This window comes from Esox lucius, chromosome 18 (genome assembly GCF_011004845.1).
Source record: "Esox lucius isolate fEsoLuc1 chromosome 18, fEsoLuc1.pri, whole genome shotgun sequence".
Classification (NCBI taxonomy): domain Eukaryota; kingdom Metazoa; phylum Chordata; class Actinopteri; order Esociformes; family Esocidae; genus Esox; species Esox lucius.
In genome coordinates this window covers 11,750,632-11,775,299 of record NC_047586.1, presented here as the reverse complement: position 1 = coordinate 11,775,299, position 24,668 = coordinate 11,750,632, and the positions used below count along the sequence as shown (strand labels likewise).

Here is a 24,668-nt window from a genome sequence, read left to right as displayed (position 1 = left end):
AAAAAAATGCAAACCTCCACAAGTATATTTCATCCTAGGAAGCAATTTCAAAATGCCTGAAGGTACCCGTTCATCTGTACAAACAATAGTGTGCATCACTACAAACAATAGTTCCACTCAGGAAGGAGATGCGTTCTGTCTCCTAGAGATGAACATACTTTGGTGTGAAAAGTGCATATCAACAGCAAAGGCCATGTGAAGATGCTGGAGGAAGTACAAACGTATGTATATCCACAGTAAAAGTCCTATATTGACATAACCTGAAAGGCCACTCAGCAAGGAAGAAGCCACTGTTCCAAAACCACCACAAAAAAGCCAGACTATGGTTTGCAACTGTACATGGGGACAAAGATTGTACAATTTCGAGAAATGTCCTCTGGTCTGATGAAACAAAAATTGAACTGTTTGGCCATAATGACCATCTTTATGTTTGGAAGAAAAAGGGGGAGTTTTGCAAGCTGAAGAACACCATCCCAACCCTGAAGCACAGGGGTGGCAGCATCATATTGTGGGGGTGCTTTGCTGCAAGAGGGACTGGTGCACTTTACAAAATAGGTGGCATTATGAGGAAGGAAACATATGTGGATGTATTGAAGCAACATCTCAAGACATCAGTCAGGAAGTTAAAGCTTGGTCGCAAATGGGTGTTCCAAATGGACAATAACCCCAAGCATAAACGTTGTGGCAAAATGGCTTAAGGACAACAAAGTCAAGGTATTGGTGTGGCAATCACAAAGCCCTGACCACAAGCCTATAGAAAATGTGTGGGCAGAACTGAAAAAGCGTGTGCAAGCAAAGAGGCCTACAACCTGACTCAGTTACACCAGTTCTGTTAGGAGGAATGGGCCAAAGAACTTATTGAAGGAAGCTTGTGGAATGCTACCTGAAACATTTGAACCAAGTTAATAAACAATTTAAAGTATTTGGAAGCAATGCTTCCATGTACTATTTGAGTGGATGTAAACTTCTGACCCACTGGGAATGCGATGATAGAAAGAAAAGCTAAAATCGATAATTCTCTCTACTATTATTCTCACATTTCACATTCTTAAAATAAAGTGGTGTTCCTAACTGATTTAAGATAGGGAATTTTTATTAGAATTAAATGTCAGAAATTGTGAACAACTGAGTGTAAATGTGTTTAGCTAAGGTGTATGTCAACTTCTGACTAACTGTATGCACATAGAAATGTACATAAATAACATTTTTAATCTTAAAATGATTTCGATAAATTGGTACCAATTTCTAAAAATGTGTTTTGTAGTCATTATGGGGTATTGTGTGTAGATTGATGGTAAAATGAAATCTATTTAATATAATACATTATAAATTTAGTCTATAGCACAGCAAAAGGGGAGAAAGTGAAGAGGTCTGAATACTTTCCCAAGGTTAGCAGTATTATTAATACTTTACGAAGGTAAGCAGTATTATGATCAGTATATTATTTCATTGTAATATTTTGTTATTGCTACATAGTATATCCTGTTTTCTGATGATTCATTTATTCTAATTACTAATCATTCCTCTTTATTGTGGACTTTTCAGAAACCACACAGACAAAAATAATTGAATGTTATTTGCCAGAATCATAACTGAAAACTGGAGTGGCTGACTCTCTCTTTCCAAAGATTAATTTAGCCAATGACTGTTTTTAAAAACCTATTTTGGGCTGAATGTGTTGTAGGTTTATTATAGTGCATAGTCAAGTAGAATCACTATCATAATTCAGCTGACCATGAAATTCCAAGTGTGAAAGTGAGTGGTTTGGATGACATTGGCACATAGCAGCACATACTGTAGACAACAACATTTTTAGGGACCCATTTTGGCTCAACAGTACCCCTTTAAAACCAGTGTCCAAAAAGCCTGGGATGCATCTTTAAGGTGTTTCAACATACTCTCTTACTTATTTACTTACTTATTTCAACCAATGAAGTCAGAGGATACATGAACAGTATGCTCAGTGCTTTATGGTTCTCCTCAGAGTGTGATGCATCCCAAAGAGAAATGTCACAAGGTACACACATGTCATTTGTCAACCTCTTCTGCAGTGCATTCTGCTGCTGGACAAGCTAACTTTCCAATGCCTCTGTGTGCCACTGCCATACTGGCAGTTTGCTGGTGTTTGCAGGCAAAGTGCCATGTACTGAGGAAAAGGGCACAGTCGGCAGAAGGATAAGCCCCAGTGGATAGATGCAGGGGAGTCTGGTACTGTTCCTGCCTCTCTCTCTTGCGGCCCTTTCCATACTTTTGGTCGATAATCACCTCAGCAATGGGGAAGGATGAGGGAGTGGGTCTGATGGGTGAGTCAATATATTACAATTGCTTAATATAACCGTATGTGCTTTGCATTAGTTCAGTAATCATCTTCTTACACAACTTGGGTGTTTTCCCGGGTTCATTCCACGAAGATGTTTATCATGTCCACCTAATCCACTGGCCCCATTTCATTGTTATTGTAAAGCACACAGTCTGGTTTGATCTTTCTTCCATTCACTGTGTAAAGTTCATGAACAGCTTGTTTGTGATGCCAATTTACTGCCAGCTGTTGACTGTTCTTTGTGAATTCTACGGGCTGGTTTCATGAACACAGATCAAGCGTAGTCTAGGAAAAAAAAAGTCAAGCTCAGTGATCGGCCTGGCTAACTCTGTGTCTGCGAAATCGGCCCTGGATCTTCATACTTCTATTCCAGAATGCCGATATCACCTTCCTGTTTGGACATGCTGTACCACAGGCCCCTACGCTGTTATGATGCAGATACCGGATACATTCCCATTGTTACATTTTCCAAAAAGTACTTCAAATCACATATGACATCACAAAGTGATTTTGTTTCCTCACATTTCCTATAGAAACACAATATAATACGAAGAACACAGTGTCTGGTTAGAAAACAAATGGTCAAATAAACCTCAGAGGGAAATGAGCTCATTCTTGTGGGTTGCTACATGTGGATGTTTTTATAGAAGAGTGTATTACTTGGTCAAACCCCAGCATGGGCTCCGGAGGGGAGGAAGGAGCTGTCCTGGGCTCCACTCAAATGGGTTGGATAGTGGGAAACAAATGAATCATTTCATGCATGTTTTCAGTGTCAAACAACGTGCTGTACATGGGTTGATCTACTAATACTAAGGCCTTTTGAGTGTAACTTGGTTTTCCCATCTCCTAAGGTGAAAATAAATGTAAATTCTATTGTAAGTCCGTACTGTCGGTACTCATAGATATAGACATGGCATAGTAAATGCAAATCTGGAATACTAGAAACTAAAGGGGAGTAATGATGAATTTCAACAATTTGAGTTGTTCTTAAATGGCTTGAAGTCATTGTTGGATTGTCACTCTATGCACGCAATTCTGTCACTCAGTTTAAACCCTGTAAAAATACTGGGTTGACTGTAACAGTGTTTAAGATTTCCTCTTAGTCCTATAAATTCCCTCATAAGGGAATAAAAAGCTCCCCCCAAATTCTGTGATAACCAATTTTACCTTTGACCCTGACTCATTACAGCCACTCCCAACAAGATTTTGAGGGTTAAGCTCTCAGCCAGTATCCAGCTAGCAGCAGAGTCAAGACGTGGATTGAACGTTGATGCACAACTCCAACTTTAAATATGAAAGGCCACGTCAATTATTTGAATAATCAAATTCCTTTTGAAAATGTTGGCTTATTCTAGGTCATTACAGTATTTTGGATCACACTCAGTGTGCAATGGTAATTAATAATTTGACAGAATTTGTTTGTTTTAACACAAACCTCAGATGCATCTTCCCCTGAACATGTAATCATTCATCTTCCAAGATTCTAAGTGTTCAGGAAATGCAGGCCACCCGCAACTCTCTTAAGTTTTCAATAGCATGCAGCGCCTGTCAAATCTTCGGGGAGTACTCTTTCTTAGAGAGCTGATCCTGTCCAGAATACACACGGGCATTTTCGGAGAGTTCTGTAGGGCTCTGGAGTAGCACTTCAAAGTACAGCCGAGGAACGTGATCATTTTTTTTATTCACTCTTCAAGCAGAGCGGATTGGTGGAAGTTTTTTCTCTCTGAGTTATGTGATGTGACCCTGAACTGCTCTGAACAATGTTGTTTCTTTCCATAAATGGACTGAAAAGGTATAGTTACTGTGCCCACTCCTCCTAGCACAAAATCTCTGTATATGGTTGCAGTTATTTTTATTACAAACCCTGCTAGAGAGCTGACTGTATGTGACAGTGTTGAATGCTGATGCCAGAGACAGGTCTTCTTGGATTTAAGGCAGATCATTTTGCATTTTAGTTATTTATAATCAGCTTCCTGTATCCATCTGCAAACCACACTTATCTTTTAATAAATATTTTAATGTCAGAGCTCAAACAAAAAACTTGCTGTTGTTTTCATTTCACACAAAACTGAAAATAGAAAACAATGTGAGACAAGCTCACATTCTAAGCCCCTTTTACACAGGAATGTGTGAAACAGTGTATATGAAAGACCCGAACATTTCACATCAAAATATGTGCTATTACCTGCCAAAAATATATTTTCTTCCATAAAGGTTAAAATGTCTTGATTAGAAACATCTTCCATTCAGACATGAATCAGGTTCTTTGTTCTCCCGAGACTCAGCATATGCTGAGGTGATCAGGTGATTCTCCAGCAATAATTTCTATATCAGTCCTTCATGTGGAAACACTTTTAGGGTAATTGTTTTTAGTTGTCATCCAGAGATGCCATATCCAACTTCCTTGACATTTTTCACTTGTTCAATTGATGTAGATACAATATGGTCTAGGATTACTTAGCTTTTGTATTGAAATCCTTATGTTAATCAAACAAATCCACATGTACTAAACAAATAGTTTTATTCCTTTAAAAGTACAATATCATTTTTTACAAAACTAAGCAAGAAATACCAAGTAAAAAGTATTATGTACTGTTTTTATTTGAATGTTTCACACTTTTCTATTGTCTGGGTGTTATGAGCAGCACAATACAAATATATTTACACTCCTTGTCAATTAAACCATTTCCAATAAAATTGGTGTTTAGGGCAACTGGGCCACATACCATAACTAATCAATCCCACTTAGTACCCTAAATCATCATCGTGGTATGGTATAGTGTGTTCCAAACAGCTGGAACTTATACAAACCAAAAGCAGTCTGCAACATTCAACATATAAATGTAAGCATTACCTCCCAGTGATGAATTTACAGAACAGAGAAGCTCCATGCAAGAATGACATGTTTTTAAATTCACAGGCAGATCAGCAGACTGTATAATATTTTGACCGGATTATACAAGTTATGATCATATACTATAGAAAGTAACATTTGTAAAATAAAAACAGAAAACATCTCTTCTATGAAAATATTTCAGTAGAATTTCGTTAGAAAATATTTTTCTCCCTTTTCTGTTGAAAGAACTTTCTCATGAGCAAAGCATGATCTGAAAAAAATACTCAGAGATGGGGAGGTTGAGGTAATCTTTGGCTTTTGGCTTAGCTGTGCGCTGCAACACCCCTACCATAAAATGTAATGGATAAAAGTGAGAATAATATCTGAAATAACGAAAGACAGTCCTTGTCCCCAGGACCGAAGCACATTTGACTACTTATCCCATATTTAGCACCAAATCATCTATAGAAAAGAATCAAATATATCAGAAATACTGCAGACTTTCTTACAGCCATCACACCAATTTATCACCTGGTTTAAATGTGAAAGTATCTTAAAACATTCTTTTATTTGACAAAATAATTCATAATTCCCTGTATATTTCAAGTGAGAAACCATAATTCATTTTGAATACTATTTTACCATTTTGCTTGATATTTTCCAAGAACCTTTACTAGCCTTTAGGCTTTAATTTATCATAATCATGATCAGAGTCAAGGTTGCCATACATAAACCAAGCCTCAGTATTGACAATTGCAAACAGCCCCTGCAATTGTCAATGAAGAGAGTGTCACTTTTGGCTGCAATCTGTGAAAGACTGGATGGAGACAGTGAGCTCAGTGCTTGGCTCCACAGGCAAAAAGTTGACATTTGTTTCATTGCTTTTCGTTGCATCTTTAACAACTAGACAATAATTAGTAAATGCCTGATTTTTTTTTGGCCCCTAAACCGAGCTAAGTACCAGCATTATACTTGACATACTGAAGACAATGGCCTGCAAGAGGTCAAACTGTGTTTGCACAGAACGTCCACAGCAGTGGATGGCTGTAGGACTGCAGGATCAAGTCCCTCTACCTCACGCTGCCCCGTCAACTGCAAATTCTCTCTGCGGAACCGAACTAGGAGTGAGTTCAGAAGGTGGGTGTTAGGTGTTGCATGTCACCCCCGCATCCTCCACGTGTCCACAGTTTGTCTTGCCCCAGCCTGAGAACTTGCACTTCTGAATGGTGTCCTCATTCCCAACGCAGGCTACATCGTCCATCCATATGAGCCCAGAACCTGGACAGAGAGAAATGTATTCAGTATTTTCCTGACAGTGCACAACTTTCCTCTCAGCCTCTCACTTACTAATAAAGAACTCTCTAGATCAGTGTTTCCCAATCCTGGTCCTGGGGACCCAAAGAGGTGCGTGTTTTTGTTTTTGCCCCTAGCACTCACACACCTGATTCAAATTAAAGACCTGGTGATAGGTTGAATACATCACTCAAGTGTGTGAGTGGTAGGGCAACATTTAAAACTGATGTGTGAGTGCTAGGGGGCAAAAACAAAAACGTGCACCCCTTTGGGTCCCCAGGACCAGGATTGGGAAACACTGCTCTAGATAAGTCAACAGTGTCCGGGATTTGTGGAAATATGTGGATTTCGGGAAGACTGATGAAGGAAGGACATAAAAAGAATTGCATAGGGGCAGCCAAGTATCCTCTCAAACCACATCCTTTATCTAAAGAAAAGACAACGTATGTTATAGCATGGTCTGGCCTGTTCACAGTCAAGCTCCACACCCAGATTTCCATGAAGCACCTTCGTCCGAGTTATTTATCACACCAGTCTCCACTGGGAGCCATAGGAGGCATTCATGTGAGGCAGATATCTGGCAGTGGGATCCGAGCATGCTGTCTCCACAACACACAGAGGTTCTAAGGAGTGGGACGAGCCCCTCTTCTATCCTTTCCCCTGTCAACAGTCACCAGACAGGGCAGTCCAAAGCGTCAAGAGGAGAACATTGCAATGGAAACTGTCTAAAAAGTTATTTACTGTGACAGGTTATTAACTTTAAAACAGAGCGGGGAGACAGACAAACCAAGACACCAACCCTCCAGTGCCTGTTCCTCAATTCAGATGAAAAAGCATCAAGAGTCAGTCAATATCTCTGGAATGGCTAAATAATTGTTGCTGTCGGGGAAATGTTGTGCAGAATAAATGTTCGACAAATGAACAGTTTTCAGTGGTTGTTCTTGGAATAAAGAATTCATCATGCGGTGCTAGAACACATTTTCCATCATACATCAGTATATCTGATGGGAATGCTTTTGGGTGCTGGACAGTATTACACAGTCTGTTTTTCAACCCTAGTGCTCTTTCTTCAATCTATATTGCCTTAGTTGCCATAGGCAGGTTTGATAAGTTCACAAACATAAATTAAAGCCACAGCCTAATGTGGTTTAATCTATAATGAGGTTTAATTTATATCAACCAACCAATTGAAGTGAACGGGTGTGTCCAAACCTTTGATGGTATTGTACGTGTATATAATACTCTGTGATTTTTCTGCATGTAAACATTATCACAACTTTACACAGACTGTGTCCAAACATTTGACTGGTACTGTGTATTGTATTTTCTTTAGATTCAAATCTACCTACCATCACATCTAAGCCTATATGACAGCCCTGTCTATTGTTAATCATGCGAGATTCACTTGAATGGGCAAGTGTGTCCAAACTTTCGACTGGTACTGTCTGTGTATATAAAACTGTATCTGTGCATTTTTTCTGCTTATAAATATGATCACAACTTTATACAGACAGTGTATAGATTGAAATCACATCTAAGCCCATATGATGGCACTGTCTATTATTAATCATATACTGGAAGATTTACTGGAAGTTCCTGCACGAGTGCTTTGTAAATAACAGAAGAGCGTCCTTCTCTCATCTGGCTTGTAGGCCCATCCCACCTTTGGTGCAAAATGCAATAATGAGTCTTAAAACTGTCCTCATATAAAGCCTGAACTGAAGGGCACTGTGAAACAGTGTATAATGGTTCAAGGGTAGAAGCAGCTGCTGGCATATCGATTATATCCCCATAATCCAAAAGAGACTATGAAGTGGCTTGAATTTCTTTTAAAAAGTTAGTCCAATCTTTTCATAATTTTTTTTTACTAAATCAGTAACTTTTCATCCAGCCAAATATCCACAGATTTGTAAAGGGGAACTTGTAAAATTTGTTTGCTTATATCTGATTTATGAGACCTAGAGAATATAATGTGCAGTGCTCTTGGAAATTATTCCGACTCCTTCACATTCTCCACATTTTCTTGTTTTATAGATTTAATTTATAATTGAGTAAATCCTCTCAAGCTCTGTCATATTGGATGGGGAGCATCAGTGATGCAGAGATCTTCAAATCTCCCAACAAATATTTAATGGGGTTCAACTCCAGGCTTTGACCGGACCACTCCAGGGCATTCACAGACTTGTCCTGAAGATCCTCCTGAATTGTCTTTGCTGTGTGCTTTGGGTCTTTGTCGTACTGAAAGATTAAACTTTGCCCCGGTCTGAAGTCCTTTGCACTCAGTATCAGGATTTCTCCTAGGACCTTCCTGTATTTTGCTCTTCCTTACCTGTCCCCAATTTCCTGTTGCTGAGAAGCATCTCCCTAGCAGGCTGCTCCCACGCTTCACTGTAGTGACGGTATTAGCCAGGTGATGAGCGTCACCTTGTTTTTGCTAAACGTACAGTATCACATGACATTCAGGCCTAATAGTTTCATTTTGACCTCATCGGACCAGATAATCTTGTTCCTCATGCCTCTCACAGTCCTTCAGACAGCATGTCATATGTCTTTTACTCTCCATCAAACCACCCTACCATATGAGCCTGATTCATGGAGTGCTGCAGAGATCATTGTCATCCTGGTAGGTTGTCTCACCTCTGCAGAGAATCTCTGACGGTCAGAGTGGACACTGGGCTCTCCATCACTGCCCTGTGTGGTTCTAAACGTATCATTTCACCATGATGGAGCCCACTGTTCTTTTGGGACCTTTCAATGCCATAGCAGTTTTTCATACCCTCCCCCATATCTATGCCTCAAAATAATCACACTCATGTGGTCTGCAGAGAGTCCCTTGGACTTCATGGCTTTGTTTTCTGCTCTGACACGCACTGTCACAGGTGGGACCTTATATAGAGATGTATGTACATATCTAAATCCTCTCCAATCAACTGAATTTTGGCGCAGGTGGACTCCAGTCAAACCGTAGAGAAATATGAAGGATGATTAAAGGACATAACCCACCCAGTCATCCCTGTCCTTACCTTATAAATAAATAATATGAATACACCATAATGTTGATTGGACTTAACAGAGGTGTTCATGTGTATATGTGATGTAACGCTGGTTGCTGAAAATGATGATTTTCCCTATAAACATATGAATTTTATTCCAATGTTTGTGTGCAATAAAACGTATAAATACATTTACAAAAATAAATGGAAACAAAAATTATCTTTAAGTTTATCTGAGTCCTGTGTACTGTATTTGGCTCATTAGTAGGTGGTCATAAATGGCTAAGTGGCTTACCTTGGCCAAACCGGCCTGTTTTATGGATCTCGAAGGATCCTGTGTAGCCAAGCATCCTGCACACCACATCGCCATCTTTCTTGTCCCAGACGTCATCACATACTGTTCCCCAGCGCCCCTCGTGGAACACCTCCACTCTTCCTTCATGAGGGCCTGATCCATTCACCAGTCTCACCAGTGTCTTGCCAACTAAAACACACACATGAGAGGAGCAAATGAGCAGATATTGTGGGAAGCTCCTCATTAAAAAAAATTGGGACAGTAAGGTTATTTTTTATTCTTTGGCTCTATAGTCCGAAGACTTGGACTACAGATTCAAAGCGTTTATTTGACGTCATTGGATACATATTGGTTTCACATTGAGAAATGATTCTGATTCTGATTTCTCTGCCAACACCTGAGGAAATAGCAGCTTGGCGGGCTAACTATGCATCTAATCTGTTCATTAGAATATCTGGGAAATCATTTATCTTTAAAAACAGGGGTGGTAGACATCGCTTGCATAGTTGGAATGGTCCGAAAAATGGCATGTTGTGATGCTGGGTAATCTAGTGGTGAACAACATGGGCTGCATGACATTTGCTCATGCCTGGACAGAGGGGCCAGAAATAGTAAGACAACTTTAACACCCTTTTAAGTCAAAAAGATGATGGTAATATTCAGTGGGCCCTTTCCAGTTGATTTCCTGTTGATTTACCGCACAGCTTGGTTTACCAGCATGTCTTTGATTAATGAATACAGTACATATCTTTTGGATTCGTTTGTTCAAGACACTGTTTTTAGGATGATTAAAAGAGAATGAGCCTTTTCAATCGCTGAAATTCTACCCTGGAGTTTAATGTCCAATATAGACAGCAGGCTAAGTCTTCTGTCATAATTGTTGATTGACATTAAGTGGAAAGAGCGGAGGCAGCCCATTAAATGTAATTGTGAGTGAGAAAGAAAGAATGAGGTACAACAGAGTTACATACTAAATATGAAATATCTGACTACCCTTTAATACTAATAGGATAAAACTCTAAACAAGGCAAAACTCTAAACAAGGCAAATAGAACTGGTGGCAATTGACAATCTTGCACTCTAACTAAAAGTGCAGTGGCCTGTGAGAACTGGAGCAACATGCACATTGTAAAGGGTTTGAAACATATGAATGAAAGAGGAGACAATCCTAAAATAGTCCATCACAGCACATAAGCAGTCCGTCAAATGTTTGTTGGATGCACCAAGGGACAGTACTACATAGAAATATTACTGCATAGCTATCGATAACATTAGGGAGATGACATCACTGAAGGAGAGTCTGCCTCACATAAAAGCGTGTTCTCCATTTTGATCAAAATGGACCAAACCAAACACATGCTTTTCCAAACTATTTGTTGGCTGTGCTTTGGTCCTGTTTGATAGAAGGAATTTTTAAAGAGTTGTTTATTGAATTTAAAAGCAATGGGCCAATGAATTCCCAAAGAGAAAACAAGAGTTCTGGCCAAATACTGTTGAGGCCTGGGTATTTGTTTTTTAAGGCAGCCAATTCCCGTTAATTATAGGGTAATAGGACAGTCTAGTTATCTGGCTTGGTGTGACAAAAGTCTCAGTGAGTTCAAATGACAGGTTAGCAAATCATGGTCAAATTGGAATTTGTATATATATTTGAGATATTCATAAAATGTAGGATTTTTTTTTTTGAAAGGTGAAGAACAAAGTGCCATCGAAATCTTTGATATCACTGATAAGAGGACTCTGGTAAGACCAGAGGAGGTGGTCTGGGCATTTAAACAAAGCCTGATGTGCAGACACTAACATAACCAGAAGTCACTGCTCAACCAATCTGAAGTACCTGATGATTAGGTGCAGGCCTTTTGACTTGCTTCGAGATTTTACATCCATTGTTGTTACTGCAGCCTACATACCTCCGTATGCTAATGCTAAATTACCAATGAAAGAACTGCAGGCTGCTATTAGCAAACTGCACATCTGGATGGTGCTTGTATTGTTTCAGGGGATTTCAACCATTAAAATCCGAAAAATGTGTTTCCCAAATTCCACCAAAATATCTACTTCCCCACAAGAGGACACAATACACTAGACCACATGTATACAAACATTTGTGACGCTTACATTGCCATTCCCCTCCCCCACCTGGGACAGTCTGATCACCTTTCACTGTTCATATTCCTCAAGTTTTTACCCCTCATTTAAGTGAAACCATCAGTGAGAACAGTCAAAGTGTGGCCAGAGGGGTCATACTACAGCACCAGTTTCAACACACAGACTGGAGATTGTTTGCCACTAAGGCCACCATTGACTCCCATACAGACATTGAAACATATGCTTCTTCCGTTCTGGATTACATCAACATCTGCCTCAACAATGTCACCACCCACAAACTAATAAAGACCTTCCCCAACCAGAAGCCTTGGATGAACAGAGACTGCGGATTGAGGAGCACTTCATCAACAACTCCAAACCTCGAGGCATGTAGCAGGGCATCCAAACCATCACAGACTACCTGCCAAAGAACCCCATCCCCATAGCCAGCGACGCCTCCATCACCGACGAGTTGAACAGGTTCTATGCTCGCTTCGACAGGGACAAAAAAGATTAAAGCCGAGCTCCCCCCAGACGAGCTCCCCCTCCGAAAATCCAACGCAGATGTGTCGTCTGTACTGAGCAGGATGAATGCACGCAAGGCTGCTGGTCCTGATGGCATCCCTGGGCGTATCAGAGCATGTGCTGGGCAGTTGGCTGAGGGCTTAACTCACATTTTCAACCTGCCACTGGCCCAGGCGGTGATCCCCACGTGCTTCAAGACTGCATCCATTGTGCCAGTTCCCGAAGCAGTCGACTGCGTCTAGCCTGAATGACATCCGACCTGTCGCACTCACCCCCGCCATCATGAAGTGCTTCGAAAGACTGGTCCTGGCCTACCTTAAGTCCTGCCTCCCCCCAACACTGGATCCCTACCAGTTTGCCTACCGGTCGAACAGGTCTATAGAGGACACCATCTCCACGGCTTTACACTCTGCCCTGACCCACCTGGACAAAACCAACACCTATGTGAGAATTCTGTTCATAGACTTCTGCTCAGCATTCAATATGGTCATCCCCTCTAGGCTGGTCAACAAACTCCATGAGCTGGGGATCAGCCCCTCTCTTTGCAACTGGACCCCAGTCTGTCAGGTTAGACAACTTCACCTTCTCTACCCTGATCCTGAACACTGGTGTTCCACAAGGCTGTGTGCTGAGCCCTCTACTGTACTCCCTCTTCACCCACGACTGTACACAGTTCCAACACTATCATCAAGTTCCAACACCATGGTGGTAGGCCTGAACCGTGACAAAGACGATTCAGCCTACAGGGAGGAGGTCAAGCGCCTGGTGGCATGGGGCGCTGACAACAAACTGGCCCTCAATGCAAAGAAAACCAAGGAGCTCATTGTGGATTACAGTAAGTCTAAAGGCTCCAGTCACTCCCCAGTTCTCATCAAAGACACTGAGGTGGAGTGTGAGCCCAGCTTCAAATTCCTCTGTGTCCACATCTCTGAGGACCTGTACTTTTTGCTGAGGCTGAAGAAGGTCCGCCTGTCTCCCACGATCCTTGTGAACTTTTACCGCTGCACAATTGAGAGCATTCTGAATAAACTGTGTCTATTCAAAACCTATGCTGTGGACCTCTCTTACACTTATTAAAACATGCAAAAATGCATTATGTTGCATAATTCAATAGTTAATTAAGTTTGCCTAATTATTCATTCTATCCACCAATACCACAGCTATGGATTGATATGTCCACCTGAACAATCCATGTCAGTTATAAAACATAATTGAAGTATCAAATATATGTTATGTTGTTCCATCAAACTCCATGAAACTACTAAAGAACTGGCATTCAAAACTCCACCACAAGAAGTGTTAATGATTCAGTGTTAAAGCTAGCAATGTTTATAACACAAAAAGATGAATTGCTATATTCAGAACAGGTTATATAGTGCTTTGGTGATTAAACCATTGTACTCATTACATTTCCCAGTAAACCTTGGATCAGTGGTCATGTAGAGAAAGATCAAACAAACAGAATGCATAATTATAGGTTTTAAATCTAAGAATGTCTGGGTTACAAGTCTCGCCAGTTTGGAGTTTTATTAAGAGTTTAAGAAAAAAAGTACTTACAAGTTAACAAAACTGTACGAACGGCCCTAATTTGACAGGTGTGTGTGTGTTGTGCATGCAAAGATAGTGATAAATGCAGTGTAGAAATAGATGTTTTAAGTTTTTAACCACATTAAATGTGAACACATTCAAACTGACATCAACAACCTAATAAATAGTTACAGGGGTATTATGGCCAGAAGGGTTCATTAGTGACTGTCAGGAGACCTGTCTAACTCCCCATCCAAATGACTACACCCCACACAGAGCAATGTCCCCTTCATTGCCCTGGGGCATTGGTATTTGCTATTTGAAATGCCAATTTAAATATGTCCACTGGCCCTCAACACCACTTCCAGCAGCATCTGGTCTCCCATACAGGGGCCTACCAGTACCGACAGCACTTAGTTTCAGAGGCAAACCAACCACGGAATCCGGGCTGATATGCTGCTGGCATAACATGTCAGAATGCTAACACAATATTCCAGGTACGCCAGTTAAATGTAGCTGCTGTTTTGTAGTATTTTTGTTGTTGCTGTTGTTTTTAGCTTAAAAGCGTTCATAAAAATATAAAGTCACATGGCGTTCCAATTGGCTTAACATAAATCTGGTGCACAGGCTTGAAGAGAGCACTGAACATCTCTTTCATGTGTTACAGATGTGGGAGACTGAACACCGTTCTACCCTTGGACTGAGACATGCGGCCAATCTGGCAGACTAAAAACACGTGTCCGCGACAGATACAGCATGTTGGCAGGACTTTTATTTTGTCATTAGGCATCTCTATGGTACCACCTCAGGAAGTTCGCTTCTGTTCAATGAAAGCTGAGCCAGGTTAACTGATGGGTCTGTGTGGCTGAGAATCTGTGTGGAATAGGTAGCACAGCCAACAAGGGGAAGTTAAACATACTTACTGTAATAGCACTTAAAAAACAATACACCTGTAACAGCACTGTGAAATGTTGCTTCATAGCAAAAGGAAATTAAAAATTGAACCGAGTGTACTGTTACATAGAGACAGGTAGGCGGAGTAAAGCTTGTGCTGTCTCAGTGGAATATGATTGGAGAAGATCAGACAACGTTGTCACAAGAAAGCGAGTGGCAAAGACAAGACAGTATATCCATAAAGATCAACTGTGTAGCTTTGGCAGTACTTTCCCAGGTAGAATATTTGAGAACTACTGTCATTGAGACTCCAAAAGAGTTCCATATTTACAATCTCAACAAAAGAAACGTGAGAACTATGACAGGGACCATTATGTGCTACATTATAATTTTGGATAAGCCATCTTCTCTGACGTCACCCCACTTTCTTTGTGTTGGACTGTGTTTTCAAAACTTGATAGGCATGCCGTTTAAATAACAGCATGTAGGGAGATAAAACAATGATACCTGCATTCCAGGTAAATACCTCATGAAGCTGGTTGAGAGAATGCCAAGAGTGTACCATGCTGTCATCAAGGCAAAGTGTGGCTGCTTTTGGAGAACGTAAAATAAAATTCCACAATGTGGAAAAATAAAGAAATGCCCTTGAAATTGTAGGTGTGTCCAAAAATATGCCTGGTACCATATATACTTATAATAGGCAGTGTAAATAATAATCAACCAAAATGTCAGGTGCCTTTATTATATCAAAGTGGGAGAGAGAACTAAAGTGTTGCTCTCCCTGCATGTTTCTTTTTCAACTCAAGCAGTGGGGAAACAACTGGTCTGAAATACCAGCTGTGGTAGGTGCAAAAGTATTCTGACTAATGAACTGACCTGCGCAGATTAAATACATGCAACTAACAAGGAGAATCCAAACTACGCCGTTCCTAATCAGTTCTCTCACATAAAAACTCAATGTTGAAAATTAGGAAAACAATAAAGCCTGTAACACATCCAACAGAAAACTTCTTAGCAGATTTTTCCTGAGACACATGAATAGAATAACACAGGGCCTAATAAAGTCAGACTGAAAAACAGTACTTCTCCTTTATACTGCCATACTCCTTACATCTCTCTGCAGTTTCACAATTAAACTATTTGTTAAAAAAAGTGAATTGTTTTATTGCTAGGGGAAAGAGCACTAAAGACCATGCTGTCAACACTGTACAAAACAGGCCCATTTTAAATAATGCGTTTGGCAGATTTCAGTACTGGGCCACATTGGAGTACTGGCTACATATTGAATGTCATCAGAACTATAATTTTAAATAGGTTTTCTTTTTTTTGGCATGTATGTGCACATTAACATCATGGCATAAACGATAATTGATCACTGAAAGAAAAAAGAACTACACTGACATAAAAATTTGACAACCTACCAAACCTTTTACACCTTTTCTTAAAGGAGAAGAAGGCCATGAAGTCTAATCTTAGAGGAACAGTTTACAACATCTGGCAGTGAACCGAACAGCCTTTTTCAACAACATTTCTGGTTTAAAGGACTATGACTATGCTGTGCATTTTGTGTGTGTTGTGTGTAGCCATGCATCTCTGAGTGCACTGTGTTAGTGTGCACCTTTACATGTTTAGAGTTCATGCTAATGGAAGAGTCCGGATTTGACATTATAACAAGTTGACTGCCGCAGTCCCCAGCAACTGTGTGATGCCATCGGGTTTGGATCAACATTGCAGAGGAACGGTCCCGAAACCTTGTTGAATCCATGCTCCGATGAATTAAGACTATTCTGGAGGCAAAACAGGTGTGCTAGATGTGTGTACCAAATAAACTGGCCGCTGAATGAAAACGTGAGCTTGCATGCAGTCATATTAATAATAATAATATTAACTTGGCTGTCTTACACCAGATTGACGCTTCAAATGTGCTTGTCCTGTAAAAATAATCTGCCAACGCCAAGTTTAATTCAGTTGAAGATGGACTCTTATTAATGTTCAGATGGTTAATGGTTGTGTGGGTGTGAAGGTGGTTGCGTTTGAAGGTGAAATGAAACACTGCGTCAACAATTGATATTTTACAGCTGGTCATATTACATTACGTGCACACAGCCCCAGCTCTTACCTGTCAGGATACGCATGGCTGTCATTTGTGATGTTATAGATGAAAGACAAAACTGAAAGAGCCCTACATTGTCTTAGCAGGGTCTCAGTATGAGGGCCTACAGTTTTTGTGATACCACTGTTTCTCATCAACCACCGGCCTGAGCTATTGACCGTTATGGAAACAATTTCAGAAAGGAGAAAAAAAATACGATTTTGCCCTCAACCCTCTTAAATCACATGGCTTTCAATGTAGAATGCCAATCTTTTTCTCCTTGTAGTTAATGGACAGAAATTTGATTCAGATGTTGGGAGCTGTCACTTTAAGAAGAACACCATTCCAGCTCTCATCACACCAAAATGGGCGTAATGATGTCATTAAGAAAAAATATTATTTCCTGTGAGGGACGAAATTGAGGTTTGCAGGTTTGTTTTCTTTCCCCTACTTGAAAAAACATTGTGGTTTCATTGAAATAATTGACCAGTCGGTGGGCGAGTGCAGGCAACATAAAACTAAACAGGCCACTCAGTATGACAAGGCCTTCTAACCTGTTTGTTCATGCATCAGATATTGTGAATAAAAAGAAAGCAGGGCATTCATTTTGATACTAATTATCTGTTGAGGTAATAGGTCATACTGAGTGGTTTGGACACAGGTATGAAGGCTTTTCCAAGCACAAGTAGAAGAAAGATGTATTGATGCTGTGATTCAATCCATAACATTTCTGTTTAATCCTGTCACATCCCTGTTTTCAAGTGTTCTGTGCCAGATGAGAGGCTCCAGCTAACAATAGAAAGACCCCCTCACCCTCCTCCCCAAATGTTGGTTAGTGGGTCACTTATTGTTAACATTGTAGCCTACCGTTGTTTACCTAAACCATATTACAAAAACACATGTTTATGAATTAGCAGTGTTAAAGATCATTGAGAGGATTTTGAGTTTCAACAACTCTTCACTACTCACTGGCATCACCTGTTCTTTCATCACGGTTGCCTTGGTCTCCCTTCTCACCCTTTGGTCCTCTATCTCCTCTGTCACCTAAGAAAGATAAGACAGAACACCAAACAGTGGCAGCTTTAGGAGTAACAATTGATATACAACATCATGTCACTGAAAAAGATATTTGGACATTTCAAGAGGACCTTCCAACCTCTCTTCTGAATGGTGGTTGACTTCTGGCTACTAAGGAATTAGGTCTGAAGCGGAATTAGGTTTGCAAATGGTCTTACTGGAATAACTGAAAGACATGGATGAGAGGGTCCTTTCTACCCACGGCTGGAGGGACATAAATTAGCTCGAAAATTGTCCCCCGGCCTCACACCAAGAAGGAAGCCAGATGAACTTAGCTCAATTTCTATTTGGATACCTTATAATCTTGTTAACCTAAACTGAACCCCCACAAATGTAATCACTTGTCATTAGACTTTCAAATTAAAGGAACTACAGTCCTCGTGAACTACAGTCTTTTCAGTGTTTAGCTTGCCTCGCCAAATTCTGTGGATTCAGAAAACAGAGACAATATATTGAGAATGTTTCCCCAAAAGCCTAAATTAACATTATTTGATTCTCCATGATCTGACATTTATTGTTTTAGGCTATAGTTTTGTTTGTGGCTCCATTCTCATCTTCTGATCAAACTCAATGGCTGTATGCCAAATTAAAAAAAAAAAAGACAAAAAGGGGTCCAGGCAAAAGAAAGCAAATTAATTATTAGAATATATAAACATTGCTGGGGTTAAAAAGCTTAAAGCACAGTCCAATGTGCGCTGGTCTCACTAGCATACACTAGCATATGAAAACCCACCCACCACCCCTGCTTCCACCTGTTTGGTTCTGGGTTTCCTTTTGTGGAGGGATTGGTACTGCATTTTTCTGTCTGAAACCTTGAATAATGCAGAAAAATAGAAAGTTTTCCTGTTAACTCACATTAAAACTCACAAAATCTAGATTTTGTTTTTATTCCAGAACATCAGCCAATTGACAGTGGCCCCCAAACAGAATCACCAAATGTTTAAAAGTGACCTGAGCTGATCCTTATTGTAATGTGTGGGATGGTAGAGAAATTTGAACCACCCACTCTAGTTCAAATGGCTATCGCCAAACATGTTCAACCTCACAGTAAAATGTACACAAGGAAACTGCCTCGTTATATAAAGGTCTGCTTAAAAAAGTAGCAACATATCTCTCCCTTTTCCACAAGGGTGCTTTTATAAGCATCACTAAAAGGCAAAGCACGTTTGCTGTTTTACAGAGTATTTATCTAACCCTGTTTTCTGTGTGTTGTATTCTCAGTGCAACAAACGAATTTGGCCAGGAGGCAAGGGCAGACTGACTGTGCGGGGCACCCAGATCACACTGTAATCCTCTAGGTTCACAGGGGTTTGAGCCTCCAGCATCAGACAGTTCAGCCAAACTAAACTGATCCAAAACAGCTGTTTGGTTAGCATGGAGAAACAGAATAGGCCCATTGTGGGGAGTCAAATCTATGAAAAATACGATATGGCACTATAGGTCTCCAATCATATATCCTTCCTAACACAAGGTGACGAAAGAAGACAAGGATATCTAGAAGCAAGGTTTTAGGTCGGACAGGATTCAAGACATGGCTGTACACTCTTATGGTGTCAAGGAACAACAAGTGTCTATTGTCAATGGTCATGTCTTAGGGTTTAGGTTTGACCAACTAAGTGAGAGGGAGAAAAGACAATACTGTCCTACAGTGCAGTCCATCATACCTGCCACCCTGGACTGCAATTTGAATACCTCCACACACGACACCATTTATCAAAAAGATGAAGCAAAAATGAATTTTGCAACAAGATAATGTCCCAAAACACCAGAAAGAATCCAAAACAAAATTTAAAAAAAGGAATTAAGAATGAAGGGCTATGGAGAGGCAGTCAGAGCACATATCTTAGTCCAATAAAATTGCTGTGGAGGGACTTGAAGCGAGCCATACACGTAAGTCCTAAATAATTGCACAGTTCAAGCAGATCTGTAAGGAGAGGACAAAATTCCTCCTCATTAATGTAAGAGACTAACAGACAGCTAGAGCAAAAGTTTAATTTGTCATTATTATTTATTGGGCTGCCCTAAGTCAAAAGTGTTGAAATTAGCAAATATCCATACGTCCAAATAAAAACCTTTCTGTGGTCACTTCCCCACAACACTGTATTTCCCTCTGAAAGGTTTTAAGTAGAGCAGTTCATCTGATAAGCAAAATTGGTTAGGGGTTAAGATGAGGCCTGCAGAAATTGTTGAGCCTCTATCTCTCTGCCTTTATCTCCCTGAGCCTAACAGAGAACATGCCATCACTGTAGGATAAGGGAGATAGAGGTGTGCCCTGCAATAACATCTAAGGTTCAAAGAGACAACAGGTCAAGACAGTTTAACTAATGACAATGACTCTACAGCTGTCTGCAGTAATATCCGACATACCTTTTTGCCCTTCGGGTCCCACATCCCCTTTCTCCCCCGGTAGGCCGTTGGGTCCGTTTGGTCCCTTTAGTCCCCTTGGACCCTGTACGCCCTTTTCTCCTGTAAAACCTGTCGGGAGGACATTTGACAAACCTTTTCAATTATTTTCACTGATGTTGTCTCTCTGTTGCGCACTTGTGCAATTGGGCTGTACTCTGCTGGCAATAATCGGCCCTCATTCAGGGTGGTTGCAGTTGGTGGGTGTCCCTTTGGTGGATGCTTGGGAATGTGGGTGGATGGATTTCCTGCCTGTTGGGTCCTGTCAGGGGCCTCCCCCAGATAGGGCCACATTGTCAGCCGACACCCCTGTCTCAGCCCCAAGGTCTTATGCTGCTATATTATTGTGCTGGGGGAGTAGGGTCAGTTCTCCTTCTCCACTATAAATCCTTGTAGATATAAGGAATGCATTTTCTAAATTGTCCCTGTCTCCTGCCATTTTAAACTTAGGAGGACATGCGGTCCTGGCCCAAACCTGAGGAGACCCGTTGCTGTCCCTGTCCAAAGTCCACCTGGTTGTGTTGCAGATCAAAAAGATACCTGACACCTCCCCTGTGCTGTCCCTGTCCTTGTCCATCTGGTCATGCTTCCGACCTGGACTAAGTTTAAATAGACTCCGGACCACATGCATTTATTAATTATTACAATTTGTACTCTTAATATGTTCACCCGGCACAGCAGGAAGAGGACTGGACACCCCTCTGAGCCTGGGTCCTATCTAGGTTTCTTCCTAAATTTCTGCCTTCTTAGGGATTTTTTCCTAACCACTGAAATTCAACACTACTGTTGTTTGCTCCGTGGGGTTTAAGGCCGGGTGTTTTGTAAAAGTACTTTGTGTAAACTGCTGAGGTAAAAAGGCTTCATAAATACATTTGATTGATTGATTTCAACTAGGATATTTGACATGCATTTTAAAGAAACAAAACAACATGTCCTATCTGGATCTCTGAGTATGACAAGTCTCTTGCAAGGCATAGTTTTATTTTCCAGTGTTACCTTTCTTTATTAATAATTTTATGTAATGCCAGACAATCTAAAGCAATGCCCCAGCTCTTTTTCTCAGGATGCTGAGAGCCAAGTTGGGAGAGTTATTAAGTAGTAACCAACACTTTTATAAGTAGAATAGTGGACTGAGAGACTTTGTAGGAGTGCTTGGAATGCCTTTAACAAATGGCCATGTTCCATACTCCTAAAGGGAGACTTGCTTTGCTTTCTTCTTAAAAATAATGTCTACAAGGGTTTAAGCTACAATTTTTCATGAGCTTGGACAATTACCGTGAGCTATATCTCGGGGAAATGGATGAAAAATGTATGAAAACTGTTGTGTATGTTGAAAGATTGAATAAGGCAAATGAAAACATTGTACAGTGTACAGACCTCTCATCCCTGTGAGGCCTGCCACACCAGGGGACCCAAATGGCCCCAGATCGCCCTTTTCACCCTTCGGTCCTGGAGGCCCTATTGAAAATAATAGAATTAAAGCAGTGATCTGATGTGAACAATTAGATTTTTAAGTTGAGTATTTTTAAGCTAGTGACTTCATCTCTAAAGTCATTAGCTTACTCTTGGTATGCCATTCATGTTTTACCACACCCTCTGATGAAAGCAGAGCTTAAGGTTAAAGCTGTATCTAAAATATGGTCAGTAGACACTATCCAACAGATTGTTGTACTTGGATCCAGTTTACTGACATCAGACCTGTTTGCAGAATCAAACTTGGCCACAATGGAAACCACATGTTACCATAATAGGACTGCAATGGAGTTACACATTAGTTCTGTTTTGTCAAAGTGACCTGTAAAAAAGTAACCTCTTAATAAGGTGAAATTATCCTTAGATCCTAAGGTAACCTCTTAATGTACTGTCTTGGCCTAGCTTTGAACCACTCCACATTTCCTGACCTGAAACATCTTCATTTGTTCAAGTTAGTGAATGGCTACTGAGAAAAAGGAGATAAAGGTTGGCTTGAAATCTTCTCAACCTGGGAGGCCTGAAGGAAAAACTACTCCAGTTAATTGATGATGATTGGTTTGTTTTAGTGGGATGAATACATATTACAGTCTTAACAATTAAATTGAGAACATTCAACAAAAACAAACATGCCCTACAAAGGTCAAACAGTGTGCAACTTTCACACGAAGAGCAATTTGTTAGAAACCAAAATGTTGTGGTGTATCAGGGATAAGAGATACCACATTCTGCTGATGCACTATTTGAATATCAAGGGAAAACGCAATAAATCACTTCAACTAGATGGATTATGTAAACCACCGCCTTTCCGATGATGAGTGATGAATAAAACATTTTCTTTTTAGATGAGTGATGTGATTTTTCAGATGACCATTTCTCAAAATATCCATTAAAAAAATCACATTTTCCTTATTTTGTTATACCACTAGATGTTTATATAATCATAATCACATTTCCATGTGAATGAAGAAAATGGACACAGTGATTCTCTCAGCCAGACTTCACTAAAACAACAAACACATCAATCCCAAGGTCATTAATTTTAATCAAGTGGATGTGTGACGATTATAAATGTTCCCGTGCTTCAGGGGTCCATAGACCAAAACATCAGTTTCTTTATTTACTTCAACTGGTTAAAAATGTGTTCTTGCAATACGTTTTTTCATTTTTGTTCACACCTGCCAAATTGGTAGGCAGGCGTGAAACATGAAGAAGCATTGGGATAGTGTGATGAAGGGAAGGAGGAGGCATCGAGCCAAAAAAGGTGTGCAGCTTTCCTGGCTAAACCCACACTTGACAAACAAATGGGAAGTGTACTGGGACAAATGACAGGGCTGAGTTCCTTGTTTATGGAGGCTTCCAAATGTAACCTATAATTGTTTCCTGCTTAGATAAAACACTGTCCCACCCATAAACATTATACAGTACCTTCAGAAAGTATTCAGACCCCTTAACTTTCTCAAAATGTTCTTGTGTTATAATTGACCACATTACATTTTTTTTGCCATCAATACCCCATGCTGATGAAAACACATCTTTAGAAATGTGTCAACCTTGAGATGTCTCTATAACTTGATTTAGATTAAGAAAGTCACACACATGGATTTATTAGGACCCACACTTTGCAGTGACTGCCAAAGGATAGAATTGTGTAAAGGTTTATACAATTATTAATATTAATTAAAATGAGGATGAATTGAAACATCCCAGGAGCACAATGTGAAAGAACATGGGAGGATCTGTAAGGAATGACGTGAGAATCCCAAATCCAGGTGTGCAAAGCTGGTAGAGGCATACCTAAGAAAATGTAAAGCTGTGATCTTTGACATCGCTTCTACGAAAATACTACAAGAGGGTCTGAATCTCTATAAACATGACATGTTAGGACATTTACTTTGTGCATGATACAACAATTGTTGGAAGATTATTTCACTTTTAATTCACTATATCACAATTCCAGTGGGTCAGAGGTGTACATACACTAAGTTGACTGTGCCATTAAAAATCTTGGAAAATACAGTGAAATGGTGTCATGGCTTTAGAAGCTCTTGAAAGGCTAATTGACTTCATTTGAGTCAACTGGAGGTGTACCTGTGAATGTTTTTCAAGGCCTACCTTTAAACTCAGTGCTTCTTTGCTTTACATTAATCAATCCCAAAACAACAGCAAAGGACCAACAGCAAAGGACAAAAGTATCTCTATCCACAGTAAAATGAATCATGTATCGATATAACCTGAAAGGCCACTTTTCAAAGAAGAAACCACTGTTCCAAAACCGCCATACAAAAGCAAGACTGTGGTTAGCAACTGCACATGGGGACAACAATCATACGTTTTGGAGAAATGTCCTCTGGTTTGATGAAACAAAAAAATCACTGTTTGGCCATAATGACCATTGTTATGTTTGCAGGAAAAAGGGGGAGGCTTGCAAGCTAAAGAACACCATCCCAACCCTGAAGAATGGGGGTGGCAGCACCATGTTGTGGTAGTGCTTTGCTGCAAGAGGGACTGGTGCACTTCACAAAATAGATGGCATCATGAGGAAAAAAACTTATGTGGATATATTGAAGCAACATCTCAAGACATCAGTCAGGAAGTTAAAGCTTGGTCACAAAAGGTCTGCCAAGTGGACAAAGACCCCAAGCATACTTCCAAAGTTGTGGCAAAATGGCTTAAGGACAACAAAGTCAAAGTATTAGAGTGGCAATCACAAAGCCCTGACCTGAATCCTATAGACAGAACTGAAAAAGCGTGTGCGAGCAAAGAGGCCTACAAACCTGACTCAGTTACACCAGTTATGTCAGGAGGAATGGACCAAGATTCACCCAACTTATTGTGGGAAGCTTGTGGAATGCTAA

General features: G+C 40.3%; 1 protein-coding gene across 2 annotated transcripts in view; it reads right to left on the bottom strand.

The window, feature by feature from the left end:
• Positions 1–4,903: 4,903 nt before the first annotated feature.
• Positions 4,904–24,668, bottom strand: part of scara5 (scavenger receptor class A, member 5 (putative)) — a 50,371-nt gene continuing 30,606 nt past the window's right edge. Inside the window, exons 5-9 of one of the 2 annotated variants that reach the window (XM_010882563.3) lie at positions 21,718–21,798; positions 20,305–20,412; positions 17,830–17,904; positions 9,738–9,926; positions 4,904–6,434 (exon numbers count right to left, since the gene is read on the bottom strand). In XM_010882563.3, coding sequence (XP_010880865.2) covers positions 6,301–6,434; positions 9,738–9,926; positions 17,830–17,904; positions 20,305–20,412; positions 21,718–21,798 — 587 coding nt within the window. In that variant the 3' untranslated portion in view covers positions 4,904–6,300. The remainder of the gene's footprint in view (positions 6,435–9,737; positions 9,927–17,829; positions 17,905–20,304; positions 20,413–21,717; positions 21,799–24,668) is intronic. The other variant, XM_010882564.3, reaches the window with a different exon arrangement.